Genomic DNA, 21,653 nt, shown 5'->3' with positions numbered 1-21,653 from the left:
ATCTTTAGGAATTTGTGGACCCAAATTGTCTAAACCTGACGGGTTAATTTTGGGGGGCGCGAAAGTTTGACGTACTTGCGCGAAGTTGTCTCAGACAGGCAAAAAGGCTGTGGCGGCGGGCCACGAAGCTGCCTCTTGTCCGGTTTGGTCAAGATCTTATTCGGACAAGATTGGACAAGATCTTGTCCAATTGGACAAGATCTTGTCCAATTGGACAAGATCCCTTGTCTGATTCAGGCACGTTATCATATCATTTTCCAAATGTACGTTTGGAAAATCACAAGATCACTTCTTAATTTATCTGGAGTAGAGGTCCGACATACGGGTTCGTCGTGATAGTTGAGGGTGAATGAATTATCAAGCGCTAAATGGTTGAAAATAGGCACGCAGAGAACATTTATTTACCTTCAAATACATCATTGCAGACCCTCGCTAGCCGTGACGCTATATCTATGTTTGCTTTAACCATGTCGGCGCGCACTCGAGCAACTCCCGCACCCACCCGCTTTTAACGGCGGAGCTCTTCTACCAGAAGTAAGTTCACCTTTGCAGGAAAAAAATACCAATAAAATGCCAAGAGCTCGTACGTGGGCGCGTGCTCGCGGTGACCGCCGAGTCCCCGGCTCGCGCGCAGTGGCTTTAGAAAAAAAAACACCGGCGCTGTCGCCAAGTGCTACAGCGCATGTAAAAAAAAGCACTTCAACGCTAACGCTAAAGGGGAAAGACACCTTGCTTGGGAGACGACAGCGCGGCCGCCGCATTCTCTTGAAGCCATTGTGGATAATTGGAGGCATGGCTACGAGTGTGCCAATCCTTCCCGAGACGACTTGCAGATCCCGCTACCGCTGCTTCGAGTTGATGACGAGGAGCTGGTGGAAGTCCACAATGCAGGGGAACACTTTGCATCCACCACTCGCCGCGAAGAGGACGACGACCCCTTGGATGCATATGACGACGATTACTACCACCGCAGCTATGCAAATAAACAATGGTAGTGAAACTTAACTATGTGTCCGGAAATGCTCAGCGACAACAGCTCCGCCATTCAAGTCTTGCGCGTGAGGGCGAACTTCCCTGAATTTTTTTTTATTTACTGCATTCCTTGCGAGCTAAGAAGGTGTATGTGAAATAAAATCTAGGGTTGCCAAGCCCCCTTGATGAAGCGGTATGTGCCACAAGCCGATTGGGACTACTTGAAATCGTACACCATTCCATCACAAGCTATGCACATGCGTTTAAAACACGATATACTGCGGTTTAACCTTTGCGACGTCAGTTTTCTTTTAATTAAAAAACCTATTTTCGAGCTGCTTTCCCTGTATTATAAAACTGCTTTGTAGTAGTCTTTAGCTGTGTTTCAATTGTATTTTGACTAGTTTAGGTTCTACAAATTTTTCAGCGCAGGACGAGGCCCACTTAACCATTCTATGTAGTTGTCTGTTTCTAGAACTTCCCAATCCTGCCTATTAGCCGGCGAAAGGGCATTCCCCGCGACAACACTAAGGTGGGCGTATGCGAGCGGATCAGCTTTCGTGTTACTTTTTTGCGGTTTTTCCTCTCATCTTAGTATTTTGTCGAACCTAGCGTCTGCGTAATGCGAGGGCCGTTGGTGTGAGCATGGCGTGATGAATCAAGTGCCTTGGACTAACCCATCAGTGCAGCAACATAAACCAACTGCGCCCTAAAGACAGCAACGCGTACAAAAATTTGAAGAGGCCCCCACAGGCAATGGGGTTACGTTGGGTTCGTTGGTATCGGCCCATACTCGAAGGGGGAGCGCTATTAAACTACATGGGACAAACACAGAGCGGAATAAGCGTACAGAACTAGTGAAGTGCGAACCCCAATGAACCCCACGGACGGTGACAGTTGTGCACAATGGCGAACGTCATTGATTTTAAATAAGCGGGCTGACCGCCGCCGCAGCGCAATCCCCAAAGCGTCGTGCTACTGTGTACGAGTTGGCGGGTTCGCTTAGAAACCATAAAGAGTTTGTAATGTGTAAGCGTTCTATGCCGAGTACCCTACTACGAACAGTGTATTGCCGTGTATGTGCGCAAACATACGTGCCGTAAAGTTCCGAAAGAACGCCCATTGAAAGGGCAGAGATATGAAGATAAAAATACGGGACGGGTGAACTTTCGGGCAGGTGCAAAAAAACAAAAAACAACACGAAACAGTAACAGCACCGCCAAACAGACTGCGGAGATATATAAAAAAAATACGAGATGGGAGAACTTTGGCTCATGTGCAGAAAGGGCAAATAACTGACCTCCTCAAGACGTAAATAGAGGATTCGTATTTATTTTGTTCACTCATAGGCACTAAAGCCATCGATTACGGGGTTGGGCGATCTTCGGTGTCTTTATGTAAATTGGATATTTCCCCCCTAACGGGGGTGCGATGTTTCTAGGAGGGTGTTCTCTCGGAACATTACGTCAATTCGGAAATTATAACATTTGGTCGTGGTAAAAGCGTAAATGTACAAAGAGAAAAAAAAACAAGAGCAAAAGCACGACATAACAAAAGAAACAAGTCGCCCGATTTGGCTACTGATAGGCAAACCTGGCAAACCATTGTCAGTAGCGGGAAACTAAAACAATGTAAGTGGTACAACAACTTAAACGGTAGAAAAACTGAAAGTTCTAGCCAGTCCAGCGCACTCCCGTGATTAATTTAGAAACAACAAAAAAGAGAAACATTGAAAGAAACAACGTAAAATCAACTAATGATACTGCAAAATTCTATTCAGTACAGCACTCTCACACGAATATTCCAAAAACAAAGACACCCGAGAAAATGAGCTCACGAAATCACAAAGGTGTAATCCAGCGCCGTAACACTACTAACCCAGTAAACGCGAAAATAAACGAAAAAGGACGCTCTTTGGGTTGACGGTTCCCTTCGATGCCACCAACTCACCGTGAGGTTGGTGAAACCGAGGAGCGGCGAAAGAATGCTTACGCATTAGTAGACAACTGTCGTTATTTCTCTAGCTTTTTCTGATGAAGACAAAATCGACAACAATTTAAGAACTGAAGGTGAAAATTCTGCGTGTTAGATTGTGCCATCTAGGACAAAACAAGGCCGCGTTGCTCTTTTACAGACGATAGCCTTTCTTGGACTAGTTAAACACGAAAATTCTTCTCTGTAAAATGCGCCTAAAACGCGCCTATGCCGGCATAACTAAGGGATACGTAGTGCAGGCTGGGTTGCGAGGCGGCTTTATTATTTCGCCTACACATTCGCGATATTACCTCGCGTACAATTAGGCAAAGAAAAGTCGGGCACTCGTCTCCGAATATCTATGCTTTCGTCGCTTCCACTACAGCCAAAAACCGGGAAGCACGTGACCGCAACTCAGAGGATCGATTGTAGCTCGCCCGCTCGAAAAGCCGCAGTGTGCGACGGCTGACTGAGATGTCTCGAGTGGCAGCGACACGGGGGAGAGCAGCAGTCCTCGCCAAGGTCTCCTCGTACAAACGCGCTTTAATTTCCGCTATCCAGAGCGGTCGCCCTCGTCGTTCGTGACGGATGTTCTGCTGCAAGTGCACTTCGCCTCCGGCCGGGTCTGCTTGGCAGCGCTACCTGGAGCGGCAGTCGCTCGGTTCGCTCTGAGAGCAGCAGCGCGCGAGATGGCGGCCCACGAGCTCAAGCCCATGGTGACAACGTAACGCGATTTTCATTCCTACCCACGGCGACCCGTGGGGAGAGAAGAATAGTTTAATCGGTACCGTCTACTGCCCGAAAAGATATGCGGGTGGCCCGAGTTGAGGCAGCGATAAGTCTACAAAGCATATTCTGTCCTCGGCACTTGCAATGAACAGGAGTGCGCGTGCATAAAGGGACACGAAAGGCCACAGTTCGGGTAGGCGTCGGACGAATGCTTTCAAATTCAGGTAGTGGGGCGACACGCCTGTGCTAAATCTTGGTTGGTTGCGTGCATTCATAGACATTTAAAACGAAGTGCCATTTTTGGCAGCAGATGATTCGGCTCAGCCCACTTCAGATACTTTACTGCTGCGGGGAACGGCAATTTTCAGCCGAGGAACACCGAGCTATTTACCATCAGGGCGGGCTTGGATGTTGCGGGGCGAGCGATGCATTGAAAAGATAAATCAACGCCATAAGTTAGAGCCGAATAACACGGTGCTTGTAGCTCAACAACACTGTCGTTCAATAAGCCAGAGCACATAGGCACCAGTGAAGCGATCTGAAAAAACAAAAAATCCCGGGCCATCTCCACTGACGTGAAACCTGGGGAGAAGCGAAGCATGCAGTGTATAAGTGTATTCTTGGCGCCTTGGCGTTTTTGCCAACGGAGATGAAAGCGTTGTGGGCTAGAGGTATACAGCTTTGCTGAAAAGGTTTCTTTGCATCACGAAGCTCTCCAGCGGGAGGCGTAACCGACTGTCCAGGTGTTTTTTTAGATGCGACGCTGAGAGGAGCATCTCTTGCCGGCGGCCCTGTCCTTCCTGCGTCGTCGTTGTCCGCGTGCGCACAGCTGCGTCTCTCCTCCGCTCACCCCCTCTCCTCTCTTCGATAGCGAACGCTCTCGCGCAACATCTGCGGGCGCGTGGCGCAGCGCACTCTCACTCCGCCGGTGGGCGGCGCTGCGCGCTGTGCGCATGTGCAGTACACTCTCTCTCCGCGGTCTGCCCTCCTTCGGTTGCGCTGTGCATATAAGCGGAGTGCCGCGCTCCGGCCGGTCTCTCAGTCGACGGTCGCCCGCGCTTGCGCTTGCGCCGCATCCCCTCGCGTGGAACCCAACGATGTGATTGAAACGCAATTCACGTTCACTACGCGCTTCACGCAATTCGACTAATCGACCCAACGGAAACACCCAACGGAACCCCCTTCAGAGTCGCATCACACCAGGGTTCCCGCGAGGGGAGGTGGGCGTAATTTTTTAGTACACGTTACGCTCTCATGCGAGGCGTCAACGAGTTTACCGCTGTTTTGGTACCGTGACTACATGATACGACAATTACGACGATGACGACGACGACATAAGACGCCAACAGATTCAGCCCTGAAGGGGCTTCTCCCCTAATATCGCGACCGTGGGTGGTAATAAAGGGCGCTGCAAGAATACCTCAAAGTCTGAATCCCCCCCCCCCTCCACCCCCCCTCTTCCCCGTGGTGACTCAAAGGCTAAGGCGTGCGGCTGAAACACAGGACGCAGGCGCTGTCGCGGCAGCAGCGGCCGGTATTTTTTTTTTTTTTTCACGGAAGCGCAAAACGGAAACGTCTGTGTGACGAGATCTCAGTGCATGTTTAAAATTTCGACGTGATCAATATGGAACCGGAGCCCTCCGCTGTGGCGCTCCTCTAAACCCAGGTGTAGCTTTGGAACGTTCACGGAATTTTTGAACACATTTTGAGACGTTCGTTTGCACCCCCAATTTCCTCTCAGTAGACTATTTCTTCCCCATTTTGCTTAACGCCAACGTGGGTGGCGCCAGCTACCTGGTTAGATATAGGCCGAATATAAAACTTGCCATTCCCTTCTAAGAAAAGTTGAGAACGCTTTCTAACACAAATACCGCGTCAGACGTGCGTCAAAAACTGCGCAAAAAGTAATTCCAACCTTCGCTGGAAGTGCGTGCAATCGAACACCATACCTTCCAAGACCCCAATCGCGAACGAATAACGACATGCGACGACTTCTCGCGCACGCCTGTGCGAATGATCTAAATGTATACCGGTGCATCGTTTATGGGACCCGCCGTTGTGGCTCAGTGGCAAAGGCGTTATGCTGCTGAGCACGAGGTCGCGGGTTCGATTCCAGGCCGCGGCGGCCACTTTTCTGATGGAGGCGAAAAGAAAAAACACCCGTGTGTACGTGATTCCGTCGCACGTTAAAGATCCCAAGGTGGTCAAAATTGATCCGGAGCCCTCCACTACGGTGCGCCTCAGCGCCTGCGCTGCGTCGGCGCGTTAAACCCCCCCAATCAGCCAGTTAAGATCGTTTATGGGGTAAAGGTATGCTGCTGTACTTCTTTTTCATGATCGATGCGTGTAGAAGCGTTCTAGAAGCGTTCTTTTTCCGCGATTTTCAAGTAACTATTTTCACACCATGGACGCCCAGTTCCACGCACGCGCCATGGGTCCAGAGATCTTATCAGAGTTCAACCTGCCGGACTATGGAGCAATGCATTACTTTTTTGACACGACGTCATTGGTGGCTCTATTGGAAGCCCCGCATATGCTGCCATTGCGCTTGGCCACAGTTACCAGAATTGATCAAATCTCATGAACAGGCGCTTGGGCTTAAACAATAATGCTTACTTTTGGCGTTGCACGTTACTGTCCTGTATTGAATTTTATACTGATTTTTGACCGTTACAAAAGGCTGATTCGGGAATGAGGCAATGGCAACCAATAGCTCTGTATTCGACACGATTAACTAACACATCAATCCACTGAATCATTCCCTGTATATATAGTAATGAATTGAGTGACAAGCTAAATCACTAACTAGACCCGCCGCGGTGGCTCAGTGGCTATGGCGTTGTGTTGCTGAGCATGAGGTCGCGGGTTCGATTCCAGGCCGCGGCGGCCACTTTTCTGATGGAGGCGAAAAGCAAAAACGCCATGATGTAATAACAGCGCTGTAGGACGAAATACACGAGGAAGGAACTAGACAGGACCTACTGTTCTGTCATTCTAATCAGCTAAAGCGCGAAATAATAGAGGCGTTCTATATAAACAGGCTTGGTGACGAATGCATTAGTAAGGCATCAGTTACTTTACATGATAAAGAAGTGGCTTATCTTGCTTGGGGTCGACATTATGAAGGAGCAAACTAGTTCCCCCCTTTTTTTCGGTATCAGTGTTGGTTTGGCAAAGATGTTAGCGCATGCGTTGTTTCAATGTTTTTTATGTATATATATATATATATATATATATATATATATATATATATATATATATATATATATATATATATATATATATATATATATATATATGTGTGTGTATATATATATATATAATATCTCCGGTCAAATAAAATTTTTCAGTTGATAGTCAGCGGTCGTCCTGTCTGGTTCCTTTCCTCGTGTATTTCGTCCTACCGCGCTGTTTTTACATCATGTCGACCTACCAACTCGCCCAACTTTCCATCCTGCTGCAAAAACGCCCTGTGTACGAGGTTTCGGCGCATGTCAAAGATCTCCAGGCGGGCAAAATTAATCCGGAGCCCTCCACTACGGCGCGCCTCATTGCCTTCGTTGTGCCGACGCGTTAAATCCTAAAATCAATCAATCACTAAATAGCATTTTCTTTCCGCCGCAACGATGTCACCGGGTAACAAAAGCTTGATTTGGGTGGGTTGGTACATAATGCATAAACATTACTCGGTGCTAATACAGGGACGAAGAAACACGTACAGCCGGTAAAAGGCTTGTCTATAACACAGCGTTCGTACTCTCAGCCCTATCCTGCCCCGCCGGAGCGGGATTTGAATAAAACTACTGCGGAATTCGGAAGTCTTAGCCCTTCGCTTTTGCCTCCGACATGTATGGAACGAGTATGTTTCGGCAATTTTCGGATGTAGCTGGTTGAAGTTGAAATCGCTGTTATAGACAAGCGTTTTACCGGCTGTACACCCGACACAGTGCCAAAATTCAAACTAGATTTGATTGATTTTATTGAGCACTTGAAAAGATGCAAGTGTAGCCCCTGCTAGATTGCACAAAGTTTTTGAGGGGGGCAAGCGGAAAGCTTGAGTGCAAAATTCTTGAAGTTCATTTTATCAGACGGGCAGGGGATAACAGTGTTTGTACTCTGTCCATTTCCCTGTCAGATAAAGAAGTAGCCTTTTCAGAAACGTGATGCACTTTGACGTCACAATGTTTTTAGTTTTTTGTGTATTTAAGCATGGTCTTTTTTCAATAAAATCTAGTTGGGAGTTCGGCACTGCGTTGAGTGTGCGTGTTTCTTCTTCGTCCCTGTTTCAGCGCCGAGAAATTTTTCTTTGTGTCACCGAGGCCCTAAGGTAATTTTCAAGAACGCCGGTAAATGGCAATGACATTGTAGCTAGAAAAGTGCGTACTTCCATTTCTCTGTCAATAACAATTTTAACATTTTTTAGGGGCGAAGCCTCTTAGGGGCTGCGGCTTTTGGCGTCTTCTTTTGTCGTCGTCATAATCGTCGTTCGTCACATGTAGTCACGGTAATAAAACACCGGGAAACTAGTTTACGCCTCGCGCTGGAGCGCTTGCCAACGCATACTAAGAAAAAGCCGGGACACTCGTTTACGCCTCCAGCTAGCGAGCTTCGTGCTTCACAGAAGAGAGTTCTACAGCAAATCTCTACCCCCCCCCCCCCCGGCTTCATCTCCGTTGCAAAAACGCCAAGGCGCCAAGAATACACTTGTGCACTGCATGCTTCACCCCCCCCAGGTTTCACGTTAGTGGAGATGGCACGGGATTTGTTTATTGTTCCTTCTAATGCCGGTGTTGGGTGTAGAGGATTTTTTCTCGCTAATTATTAGGATGTTTTATCATTTTTCTGAAATTTTTGTGTCTACTTTATTCTCCACTCTATTATAAAATCGGTGTAGGTTACCTTGCCAGCCATCAATAGTTATCTGAAATAATGTGCATTAATTAACCTTGCTGTCGCTTGGCTTCCTCTCGTTAATGCGAGGAAAAAATGTAGTGAACAAACAAAATGTCACGCTCATGCCTTGCATTGCAACTCAAACTCGTCCCTCGAATGAGTTTCTGGTGCTTCAGCACCACATTACGCGACAAACAAGCAAGAACAATAAACATACCCGCGGAGGAAAAAGACATGTGCAGTGTGCATTCACGCATTTGAAATGCCATTTTATAAATTCTACCCAGGACCCGGAAGAGGAGGAGGAGCAGGAGGAGGCAAGCACAGTATTAAAACCGCCCCCATTCCGGCTCTGCCAAGCTCACACCACCGCTATTCGGTTCTTACGAGTGCGTGAGCACAGGGAAACGAAAATGAAAGCACGCTTTCCTTGTCAGGGCAGTCGTTCTAGCTACCCACCTGCGAAGGGGCATCTATCGCCGCCACGGTACTCAAACACCACTTGCTCTCCCGTGCCACCTGCCCCTCCTTCCCAACGCCGCGGCGTTCTCGTCAGAGCCACACAAGCGCGCGCTCAGATGACCGAAAGACTCACTTGAGAAAGATTAATGTGTCCGTGGCCAGCGTCGAGTTGATGACCATCTGAAAGGAGAAGTCCTTGGCAAACCCCACGGCGATCATCAGATTTCCTGCGTGCGAGAGATGAGACGCGTATAGCGGAAGTCGAGTCAAAGTAAAGAAGTCCCACGGTGAGCGCTAGCGGGGCTCCCGTCTCCCCCCTTCTCGATCTCTTTGGCCGGATTTTCTCCGGCTCAGGATTCCTAAGGAGGTCCGGACCGGACGTAACACTGGAGCGAAATAGCTGCATCAAACGAATAGCGGACACGGCCATTTATTTTGTCACCCCAACGAAGTAATAAAGGGTAACTGAAGTATCTCTCCAGCCAGTTCTACCCGGCATCAAATCCCTTTATACAATTAGCGGCAAATTAGATCGCCCGCGTTAGGCGTGCCAAGCAGATTTGCTCTCCCGTGCATGAAAATGACTTAAGCTGTGCTTGAGATAGGCGGGCATGGCTTACAGCATTTGCCCCCTCGCTCCGCCCACAGCGACTCCTCCAATTAGCGAATGGATGTAGCTTTTCGCCGCGAGAAACTACCCCGCATCAGGATGCTTTGCGCATGCGTGCAAGCACGCTAGCTCTTAGATTTAATTAGACACCACCGGGTTTTTTTTCTCCTGGTGTACCTGCTCCAGTGCCAAATATATAATTATGAAATAGATAAAAGTGCGCAGCTTCCGGACATTCGCTGTGTCTCGAGGCACCGCAGGAATTTACACACTACGGACCTGTGCTCCGATTCTTAACGTTCGTCTATTCAATCAATCGTTTTGAGAATTCTTGCGGAATGCCCAAACAATTTTCTCTTTGTGTACTATTTATAAAGCAACCATAATGCGCGCAAAAATGACATAGGAACGGTTTGATTGATGGATATATGCTTTTATTCGTATTCTAATCGCAGAATGTTGGAAGCTACAGTGACTAGTCTCACTACAACAAATAGCTGTTCGTAAATTATGGAAAAGGGAAAAAATGTGACGTATGCTTGCGGGGTGGGTTCTGGAAGCTTAAAAATCGGCGCAACGGTACCTAACGTTATACCACCCCGCGGGACCATAGAGCAGCCAAATCAACAAATATACGCGGAATTAAAATGGCATATTACGTCAACCATGAGCTTCCGCACACAATTTCAGCTAAGGAAACGTGATCTGCTCTGTTACAGGGCCAAATAAAAAGAGCGACATTTACTTGGCGCTATCTCAGGGCGCAGATAAAATTTAGCACAGCCATCGCCCGCCGCGTTTCGTAATTTGTAGCCTTCGCTTTCTTCCAACGCCGCTATTTGTCCTTCAGGTGCCCTGCGATGAGGAAGATCCGCAGAAATATTTCACAGTGTATACACAACTATGAAAGAGGACCGACAATGGAGAAGGAAATGTGAAATATAATACAGTAATGCACCATCACAAATATGTCGAAACCAACTAGCTTCGACGGAATGAAACTAACAGCAGCTGCTAAGCAACGGTTCGTCACGCCGGTGAAGCACTGCCAACCCCGAAGCGCAAGACGCCATTAACATTATTTATTTATTTATTTATTTATTTATTTATTTATTTATTTATTTATTTATTTATTTATTTATTTATTTATTTATTTATTTATTTATTTATTTATTTATTTATTTATTTATTTATTTTTTTATTTATTTATTTATTTATTTGATACCTCTAGGCCCATAGGGCGTCACAGAGGGGGCGGGTGACAGCATTTTACAACACACAAAAAGAAAAAAAGCAATAAAAGACAAGGAAAAAAAAGGGGGGGGAACGTCAGAAGCATCAAGAACGAAAACAACAGGAATAAACTACAAAAAGAATAGATATATAGAAACCAAACAAAAAACAAAAGACAACAAGAGAAAACGAACACTGCATATGATTACAAAAAAGTTCTGAGTACTTGCAGTCTTAAACAATGAATGGTTTTGAATGGTTACAATGGAACGGAGTAGGTGGTTCCATTCGGCACAGGTTCTCGGTAAAAAGGCAGCTGAAAATAATTTCGCACCGCGCAAATGAACGGCAACCTTATGCTGCTGAGAACAAAAGAAAATGGCAACCATTAGTTAACTACGACTAAACCCAACTAGAACCAGCTGCTATGACGCAGGAGCTATTTGCAGCGTGTGACGCTTCCGGAGTCGCTACATAAGTAGGCATTGTAGCGAATAAACGATTTTATTTTCTTAAAACCATGTTCCTTCTAATCGCAAAGTGTATCAAAGTTGCACTTCCCCACTGAGTGCGGTTCGTGATGCTTCAAGTAAAAGTGATCCCTGGGGCCTTCTGAAACAAACCTAGCTTCGCAGGTAGGCGAGTTCAAGTGGGCGAAGGCATACCTACTGAAGGTAAAAATTGTCGGATATGTTTTTTGCCACTTGCCACGGTGGCTGCCAAAATATTACGTAACAGTGAATCATGTGGTTTATTCTCCCAGGTTGTCTGAGGTTTATCGATGCGCTGGATGCGGTCGATAAACGAACCATATTCTACGGCGGGGTGGCTGCTTTCGCTCGCGCCACAGCGCTTTCGCTCCTCTCCTTTGTAAACCACTCGACCAGATTCCGACAACCTTAACAGCAGAAATCGCCACACGGCTTGGTATTACGTTATTTCGAATGCGTTTGAAGATCTTCACTGGGATTGCAGCGCTATGACCGAGTAGATAACAAAAGGACTCCATTGCTCGCAAAGGTTACCTTGTACCAGCGCCCGATCCGGATTGAGTTGACCATTGGCTTAATAAGGATTGCAGTTCTTTGTGAAACCGGGATACCAAAGCAAACGGAAAGTTTTCATGGTTCCAGCAATATTTTTATAACCCAATTTCCTACTACCTCATGAAACATCATTAAAAGGGGGAGAGCTGTTTATTGGGAACTGGAGAGGCCACAAAACGATCAGATAGATAGCATATGAAAGACGTAAACTAAGTGCCTTTTATTGAAGCCTGCCTGATAGATAAGCTTTAAAACCAACCTATTCATTCATTTTCTCCTTTCAGTCGTAATGCACCCGTTGATTTATTATCCATTCAGTAATTCATCATTCGCTATAAATCATTTATTGATTGTTTTCGGGTGCCATTGCACTGTCCTTCCTGCGTTATTTTGTTTTCCTTTCCTAATCAATTGTTTTTTTGTTTCTTCCGACGGTTATTCCTTCTGTTTCGTTTTCTCCTTCTCTCGGGTATTTGTCCCTTGCTTATTTTATTCTTTTATTTTAAGTGTGTTTATTTCTTCTTCCTGCTCATCGTCTTCCCACTTCCTTACCTTGTTCGTTCCTTTTCCTATTTCTACCTTATTCACCCGCCGCGGTGGCTGTGTGGCTAATGCGTTGTGTTGCTGACCACGAGGTCGTGGGTTGGATTCCCGGCCGTGGCGGCCGCTTTTCTGATAGAGGCGAAAAGCAAAAACGCCCGTAGGGGCGAGATTTCGGCGCACGTGAAAGATCCCCAGGTGGTTAAAATTAATCCCAAGCCCTCCACTACGGTGTGCCTCGCCACCTGCGTTCCGTCGGCGTGTTAAACCCCACAATCAATGAAATCAATTTCTACCTTATTCGCTTGCTCTTCCTCTCCTTCCCCGGAATTAGTTTGTTTACCATGCATGTTTTAAAGCAAAGCTTTCTACCTCTACCCCCCAAGGGTTCTTTCGCGACCGTTGGTGTCACCAGAAAACTCCAGCTAACAAATAAAAGAATTTCCAGGCACCGCCGGGAATCGAACCTGGAACTAACAGACTAACAAAGCGAAAGCCCGTAATCTTACCGATTTAGCTACGTGCCCACACGAACACGGGAAGACAAATGGTGTACTGACCTAGCACATCTACGGGTTTACCCCCTGCCTTCTCGCTGAATGCCACGTGAAAGCGTCACACGACCATTCACGCCCGTCTAGCGGCCCTGTGCGCACCTTGGTCATGTGCTAAGAGTTACAAAAATTAAAGGAAGCTCACACCAATCCATGGAATCTCACTTTTAGTACGCCAATGCGCTAAAGCCTGTGGCCTCCAGCGTTCACGTAAAAAATCACAGCTCCTTGTCGTCCGCCCTCACGCCAAATCAAGGAATACATTAAAATAGTCCTTGATGACAAGGTCATCACTCCAAACCCCAGCATCAAGATCCTGGCCCTACATTTCCAGGCCAACACCAAGAGTGACGTCTCCTTGCACCGCCTCAAAAACAATAATAATCTAATCATAGACATGATCAGGCGAGTTGCCACCAAGAAGCGAGGCCTAAAAGAATCCGGTACCTTTCGATTAATTGAAGCTTTTGTCCTCTCGAGAGTTACTTACGACAAACCCCTATCTTCTTCTCAACGAGGAAGACATAGAGATGCTCTATATAATGATTAGAAAGGCGGTTGAGCAGGCCATTGGTGTTCTCATGAGTGCGTCCACACTGAGGCTGCTTATCACGGGCTCCACAACACGGTGGAAGAGCTTATAAAAGGCCATCTTTCTAACCAGAAGGTCCGACTCAGAACTGCCGTGGGTAACCGCATGCTTCACCAGATTGGCTGGGCAGCCCAGAATGTCACTCCGCTTGACGTACTCCCAGACTATTGGCGACTAAAACTAAAGATGCTCCCTTCGCATAGAAATATGAACCCCTCACATGACGAGGGTCAACGAAAAGCACGGGCTCAAGCGCTAAACACCACCCTCGGTGCGGCTCATGCAGTTATCTACACAGACTTCTCCAAAGATCGAGGACAGCAACACGCCATCATCGTGGCTACCATCAGAACCAACCTCCTTGCGTGTACCTCGCTTAGGACCCAACAAATGACGGCAGCAGAAGAGGCAGCCATCACCTTGGCTCTCGCTCAACCAGGGGTTCGGAGGGTAGTCACCGATTCCCAGCAAGCCTACTGGAATTACCAGTCGGGTTGGGTGTCCTGACCTGCACTGTGCGTGCTAAAAAACCACTCCCCAAACGGTTCCATTCAGCTCATCTGGACACCACCTCACGCTTCAATGGAGGGCAACAAATACGCCCACCCAACAAGCCTGCGCTTTTACCTCCCGTGCTATAGAGCTGCACGAGGACAGTCACCCGCTTGTCACGTCCAGGGAGATAATCCAGCATTATCGCCTTCTGAAACAGACCGTACCTTCGCCTTACCCTGACCTTTCCGTCTCGTCGCCTCCGTCCGCGGTGCAGAGACGGAGAAGTCAGATCGTCTAACACCGGGTTGGAGCTTACTTTGATTTTATAAAAAAAAGTTTCCACTGTTATGCTATACCAATACAACTCAACCAAAGACCGTTCATGCATCATGCATTGATTTAACCTCACCAAGAATACCTCTTTGAAGTAATAAATGGTGTGGTTAAGTGCATTTCACTTCTCTCTGGTTTTACTATTTGTAGAGCGATGTGAGTGATTTTAAGTGACGTCGCATGAGTAATCGTTATGGGTGCCGTTTACAGCTTTGCTTTCCAACCACATTCACGGGGTGGATTGGCGCGATTTTTTTTCTTCTGTCCTTTAATTTTAGTAGCTCATTCTCACATTATTTGTGTCGCGTTTCGGTTTTTCCGCTAAGTTTTCAATTTTATTAGGTAGTTTTCCTGTTGCTTCACTGTCCCGCTATTTTCTGAACTTTTCTTTCTTTCACTGAACGTCTTCTTTTCTTTTTCTTGTTCCTCCCTCCCTCCTTTTGTTGCTAGTTTGTTTTGCCCCTCTTTATTAAGTGTGAGCCTATCATTTGTGAGCCTGCAGACTAGTTCCTTCATTCTTCCTTTCTTCCTTACTGCATTCCTTCCTCGCTTCCTTCCTACCTTGCTTTCTTCCTGCTTTCGTCATTAATTCCTTTGCCCTGTGCTCGATCATTTGTTCGCTGACGCCCTCCCTATATTTCTTGCTTTTTTTAACATTTGCTGTTTGCGACCTCTCAGTCATTTGTTCATTGTACTGCCCCGTCAGTTTCCTTTAGGACTCTCCTTCCTCGCTTCGTGCTTTCCACCCAGATCGTAGCATCTGTCCGGAGCCTCATGACACGGCTCATCAAAAGCTGGAAGCGGTCGAAAACACCTGCACTGGACTTCTGAACATTTCCGCCGTGATCTGTCGACTAGCCTGGCCTTATAGCGTTAACAGACAAATTAAAGACCGAAATTGATAAAGGAATATGCGTTGGGCCCGTTTTCATTCACTTTGCTAAGGCATTTGACTGCATTAACAATGACATTCTCTTCTGTAAACTGGCATCATTAGGCCTAAATGTTGCCGCAATAGAGCTTCTCCGGAACATACATAATACTACGCAAACACTAAACATATCATGGGTGCTTTCTGACACGAAAACTGTAAACAAAGGTATGCCCCAAGTATCCATTCTGAATCCCTTATTATTTCCGATACATATATTAATGACCTGCAGCATTGTTTGACTTCCGTAACCGACTACATTTTGTATGCCGACGACACCACCATTCTCACCTCCCATGAAAGAGCTGCCAATATTACTTCACAGCTGAACGATGACCTCGCGAACATTTCTCACTGGTGTCATAAAAATTAGTTGTTAAAGGAGCCATGAAGACAAAATACAAGTTGGGTTTATTAGAAAGACTGCTTAGTCCCGATAACAATGACACAAATATCAACGCAATCTTCGGAAAAATAACGGAGATATTAAAGAAAACGTGTGAAGCAGTCGCGACCCCCTAGTCAATTTCCCGCAACTTTTCTATGACGTCACGGAACCTTGTTTGTGCGATTGGCGGCCGCCTAACTGACCTGTCGCGACGACACATTACTGGACGTCTGTAATGGGGCCTCTAGTTCCATTTGACCGCATCACTTGAATGCTGACGTGCAGTTAACGCACTGAAAATTATGTTTTATTGTCGGCCCGTATGACGTCATTCTTGCTCATAACACGTCACTGTGGCGCAAAATTTGAAAGTTTTTAAATACTTCTTGCTTTTTTTCGTTAAAAAACATCTTTTGGGGCTGTAATGGAGCTGAGTGAGATACTGAATCCTAGTTCTTTCAAATTAAACGAAGTTGTATTTTCTCTTCATGGCTCCTTTAACAACCCATTTAGGCCAAAATTCATGGTATTTAGCACACCCACGAATACTCGTTATGACCTCAACGCTGTATACATTAATACGCACGCCATCATACCGAGTGATGAATGCACATTCTAAGGAATTGAACTTGACCGTTTCCTGAAACTTGATGCACACATTAACCTAATCAGAACAAAAGTTGCATATAGCCTTCGTGTACCGATAAAAGCGCGCAATTATTTCGAGAAACGGATCCGAATCACATTGTACTATGCTTCTTTCCACAGTCATATTAACTACTCCGTCGGGTCATGGGGTCTGACAACTCACACGTAGCCCTATTAAAGCAAATACAAAATCGTCTAGTGCGCATAATCACCTGTAATCATTTTAATGTTCGCGTTGCCCCCCTTTTCCTTCGTCGTAAGCTTCTTCCGATTACTGACACCACAGCATTTAAAGTTGCCACAACTGCCTTCCGCCTTTTCTACGAACCCGACATTCTGTACATTATTGGTAGAACTATAAACTCGTAAACATTAACCAAACCCCCGTTTTTCATTGCAAAATAACTTTTGGCTTCCAAAGGTACGCACGAACTATGGTAAACAGACGCTCGGTTTTACTTCGATTAAGGTTTGGGACGAGGTGCCTTATAGCATTAAAGCACGAACACGTCCATCAGCGTTTCAGCGTTCCCTTCGAACATTTTTCACGAACCATCACATAGGCTTTTGAAGTGCATATCCACATTTCGCTTAGTGTAGTTTTTTTATTTGTTTTTGCTACTTCTATCCACTACATTTAAATAAATGATATGTATGCAGATAGACTCACTGTACTCGTATTTGTGTAAAGCAGGTCACTTACTAATTTGGATGTTTTGTTTTGTTTATTTATTCCTAAGTGTTGTTTAAGAATCAGTGTGTTGTATTTGTTCGATCAGTTCCGTTTTTTTCTAAAATCTGCAAAATTAACAGCGGAATATGTACGCGTAGTCTCGTTATTGTTATATTTTTTGTATAAGGTATAGGTAATACAAATATGTATTGTTCATTGCTAGCAGCTTCAATTATTACCCGCGGCGGTGGCTCAGTGGCTAAGGCGTTGTGCTGCTGAGCACGAGGACGCGGGTTCGATTCCCGGCTGCGGCCGCTTTTCTGATGGAGCCGAAAAGCAAAAACGCCCGTGTGTACGAGATTTCGGCACACGTTAAAGGAGCACTGACACGAAAATTTCATGTTCCACTTTTATTGTTTTTATCGATGCTTAATGGTCTGGCGAACCCGAAACAGCCCTTCAAATACTTCAGCGCGCGATAGTTAATTACATTGAACGGCCTGAAAATCGTTGGTTTCAAATTCCCGCGCTTTCATCCCGAACGGCGCATATGACAGACTCCCGGACAGACGTCACCGCTTTGTGCGGACGTCACCGGCGCCCGCTTGAGAGGGTGTTGCGCCCGCTCGCCGCTCGTGGGGTCGCGCGCGTGAAGGGACGTCACGAGTTTTTGACGAGCGCTGTCGCGTCACTTCTTTTCCGCTCTTGGATTGACGTCACGCTGATGTCCATTTGCTGAGTGCCGCTCCGCGCGCTGCTCCGTCGGCGCGATAAATGAGATCCAATTGAACTACGTTCTTCGCGTCGCAGGCCGCTCATATTTCAGCCAGGGTATTATGTTGAGTGAAGGAAGCGAACTGTGCAATAATATTAACGCCGAAAATTGGTGTCAGTGCTCCTTTAAAGATCCCCAGGTGGTCAAAATTAATCCGGAGCCCTCCACTACGGCGTGCCTAATCGCCTGCGTTGCGTCGATAAATCAATAAATCCAGCTGAAATTATTCTATTTCTGGGTATGACATCAATACCAAGGGGTCCCACTAGAGTATATTACTCTGGCACCACTTTCTCTGTCAACTATAATCCAGGGATGCGCCCTACTGAGACAACAGGAAAGCCTTGTTCTATTCTATTCTATTCAATTCTGTTCTATTTGCTGAGAACAAAAGGAAGCAAGATGGGCGGAAATTCGTTTTCACAATCAAGCGGTCATGCGCAATTTATGAAAAGCAATCAATCGGGGATGGCTTGCGTAACCAAGGCGGCCGCCGGCCATCTCTTGAAACCATAACTCAAGCTTCGGTATTTTAATGGATAGGGTAATAATGGGAAAGCGATTACACGAACCGATACTCAACAATTGGTCTTGGATGAAAACTTCGTAAAATAAATGGGGCGAATGTACAGACCGATTATGTGAAAAACCGCGGCAGCGGATACAATAACACGATGACAATTCTCCGACGCTGTTACGGCATTTGTATAGCATCCCGACGACACTGCTGCGCCTCTGCTACGGCTTCGTTCTATGCTGCGACTTTGCCTCGCCAGTGTACTGGTTTCGCGGATCCGTACGAACTGAGCCTACGGCGATCCCGGTGTGCGGTTTTCTTATAACTCCACAATATCTCCCCACGTACTACCTTTCATAACGCTCACGGTGACGTGCACTTGGGCTTGCGTACTATTTCCTTGTCTTAGCATGCCTATATCTTGGCAAAGGCGCACTGTCCCTAGGCAGCGAGCTCTCTCCTTTTTGTCATTATAAAGGGTGACTCTATAAAGGGTGACGAAAAGCTCACGGTTGTGTTCATAAAAAAACGAGATGAGTAAACAAGCTGCAGGTAGGGTTAGGTGCAGGTGAAACGAGCTACACTTCTGTCAAGAATGCGCGAAATGACTGGCGCTCCACGTTCGAATTTTTAAAATCGCTATCGGATATGCGGCGGCAACGCTTCTCGCTGCCGGCGGCGCGTTTTGACGAGCGTCGTGCCGCGTCCTCCCGTTTGACTTCGGGGCCCCGGCGTGCGGCAGCGGAGGCCTGGAAGCAGACGACGCGGCTCCGTTGCTATAGCTACGGCGCGCATGCGCAGAGAGCAGTGGGGGTGAGATCAAGTGCGAAAAATTAAAGCTGTTCCACTCAACGTGAAAGCTGTCGAAAGTGCAGAGCAGTGATCCGCCATAACGAGCTGTAGCGACGTTATCCGTTCACTGCTACCACCCAATGCAATTCACATTTCCCGCCTCCACGCTGCTTCCGCGCCCCCTGCCTGAAACAGCGCCACCGGTAGTTCTGTTGTTTTAGATGCGACGCTGAGAGCATCTCTTGTCGGCGGCCCTGTCCTTCCTGCGTGCGTCCGTCGTCGGCGTCCGCACTCTCCTCCGCTCACCCCCTCTCCTCTCCGATAGCGAACACTCTCTCGCGAGGGGCATTGGATTGGATTCGATTGGCTTGGCTTGGCTTGGCTTGGCTTGGATTGGATTGGATTGGATTGAATTGGATTGGATTGGATTTTATTTGGATTGGATTGGATTAAAGTGGATTGTGTTGGATTGTGTTGCGTCATAGCCGCGGCAGACGCACTGGCGCCGGCGCGTGCCCAGGCGAGAGCGAACACTCTCTCTCAACATCTGCGGGTGTGCGGCCCAGCGCGCTCTCACTCCGCCAGTGGGCGGCGCTGCGCGCGGTGCTGCGCATGCGCAGTACTCTGTCTCTCCGCGGACTCCTCTCCTTCGGGCGCGCTGCGCATATAACCGGTGTGCCGCTCTCCGGCGGCCTTTCGGTCGACGGTTGCTCTCCGATGGCGCTTGAACCCCCCTCAGCGTCGCATCACACCAGGGTTCCCGTGAAGGGAGGTGGGCGTAATTTTTTGTGCTTGATTTTCCTCCAGCACTTGCCTGCGTCGCACTGCCACTTCTTCCGCATAATATCGCAAACACGAACCCAACCAGCGTTCCGAACTAAATGAACGTGGTCACCGCCGGTTAATTACATATATTTTGCCTCAAATGTGCCTGCAGTTTTCTTTGCGCTAAGAAACAGGGAGATGTATGACAAGCGCCTGTGGTTCACGAGTTTCGAACGGTTATGACTATTTAAACCACTTGGATTTCGAAGCCTCTGCGGGACGACCTACGACGGTACAGCGTGGGGCTCTACTTGGTTCCGTTATCTCGCTGCGCCGCCTGATTCCTGCAGTCGCTTCCCATCGAGGCGTTACAGCGAGTTACGACGACAAGGCGAGCCCTAAAGCGCTGTGCACTTAAAGCACCTTCTTCTTTGTTACGGCGTGGGGAAGCTTGGATTGGAGCGTTCCGCTGCTGAGCGTGAAGTTGAGAATTCGCGTTCCGACGGCGAAGACTGCACTCCTAAGTTCTGCGTGCAACTGCCTCTGTGAAGCACCCCTCGTTACGGATCCTCAGAGCCTGGGGATAATTTCAGAGTACTCAACTCTCCTCGTAGTCCCGGTAGGGCTACCAAGACGAGAGCAATTCTGCCTCGGCTGATTCGAAATTTAGGCTCTTGGGAGGGCCCTTTCATTATCTTAGGAGTCCCTAGAAAGTCGTATTGGTTTTTAAAAAAGCTTGGTCTAAAAGAGGTGAGCAGATCTATGTTGTCCGTGACCCTCTCCAGTCAAAAAACACGTGCACGTTCGGCAGTCGTACATTGTCACCGCCGCACACCTGGACTTAGCGAAGCGTACAAGAGGCTGCGCAGTGATTGCCACACAGGTACTGCCTTCTGAAAACAAAGCAGCAACTTTAGTATGGCTGTGGCAGAGATTGTAAGAGGAACGAGGCCGTTACCTTCATGCGTTCCCACAGCAAAACGCCGCTACTCCAGTCGGAGTCCTGCCGTTGCTTTTTCCCTCCTCGTGAGTGCGAACTGTTCTTCCGTGCCTTATCTTTCTTCTTTTTTGGGGGCTAGTTCCCTCTCCTTTCAGCACAAACTGGTACGACGCCTCGAGAGGGCATCCTACTCGAAGCCCCTTGTGAGTGCGAGGGCCTGTGTCCGTTTTCATTCGTCCTCTGCGACGTTAAGCTATCTCTACTGCGTGAAGGCCACAACGGCACGGAGACCGAACTCTTATTCTCGGTTCTCGGTCACATATTCGCCAGCGCCAAAATGATTACTATCCCGCTGCCTCACACGCACCGTTGAGCTCTCAGCCGCCGAGGCTGATTGACTTTAGCCGGGTCAAGGCGGTGGCGTCCTCCTGGCCCACCTCACGATGTACATCCAACCGTTGCAATGCGTTAACAAGGCACGTCAGCCGCATGAATGATGGTTTCTGTGTAAACAGTCGGCGTTAGGCTCTCCAGCGATAAGAATAACAGGATATATATATATATATATATATATATATATATATATATATATATATATATATATATATATATATATATATATATATATATATATATATATATATATATATATATATATATATATATATATATATATATATATATATATGTAGCGAATCAGAATAGGAAATGAGGGGCTCGTTGAAAATAAGACAGAAATAAGAAATGGCAGTCAAGAAGACCTCGGAAAGCAAAGGGGAGGATGTAATAGC

The 21,653-nt window shown here is 47.1% G+C and overlaps 1 protein-coding gene across 1 annotated transcript in view; it reads right to left on the bottom strand.

Moving 5' to 3' along the window:
* The window catches only part of LOC144179557 (nose resistant to fluoxetine protein 6-like), a gene marked incomplete in the record, with an annotated part of 454,840 nt that overhangs the window by 117,940 nt on the left and 315,247 nt on the right, over positions 1 to 21,653 (bottom strand). The window contains 1 exon segment of the mRNA XM_077707960.1: positions 9,164 to 9,257. Within this exon segment, the coding sequence (XP_077564086.1) occupies positions 9,164 to 9,257 (94 nt within the window).

Source organism: Haemaphysalis longicornis, unplaced genomic scaffold (assembly GCF_048455015.1).
Source record: "Haemaphysalis longicornis isolate Haplotype H1 unplaced genomic scaffold, Haemaphysalis longicornis Haplotype H1 scaffold_1, whole genome shotgun sequence".
NCBI lineage: Eukaryota > Metazoa > Arthropoda > Arachnida > Ixodida > Ixodidae > Haemaphysalis > Haemaphysalis longicornis.
The sequence above is the reverse complement of the archived record's forward strand: the minus strand, read 5'-3'. Positions and strand labels throughout refer to the sequence as shown.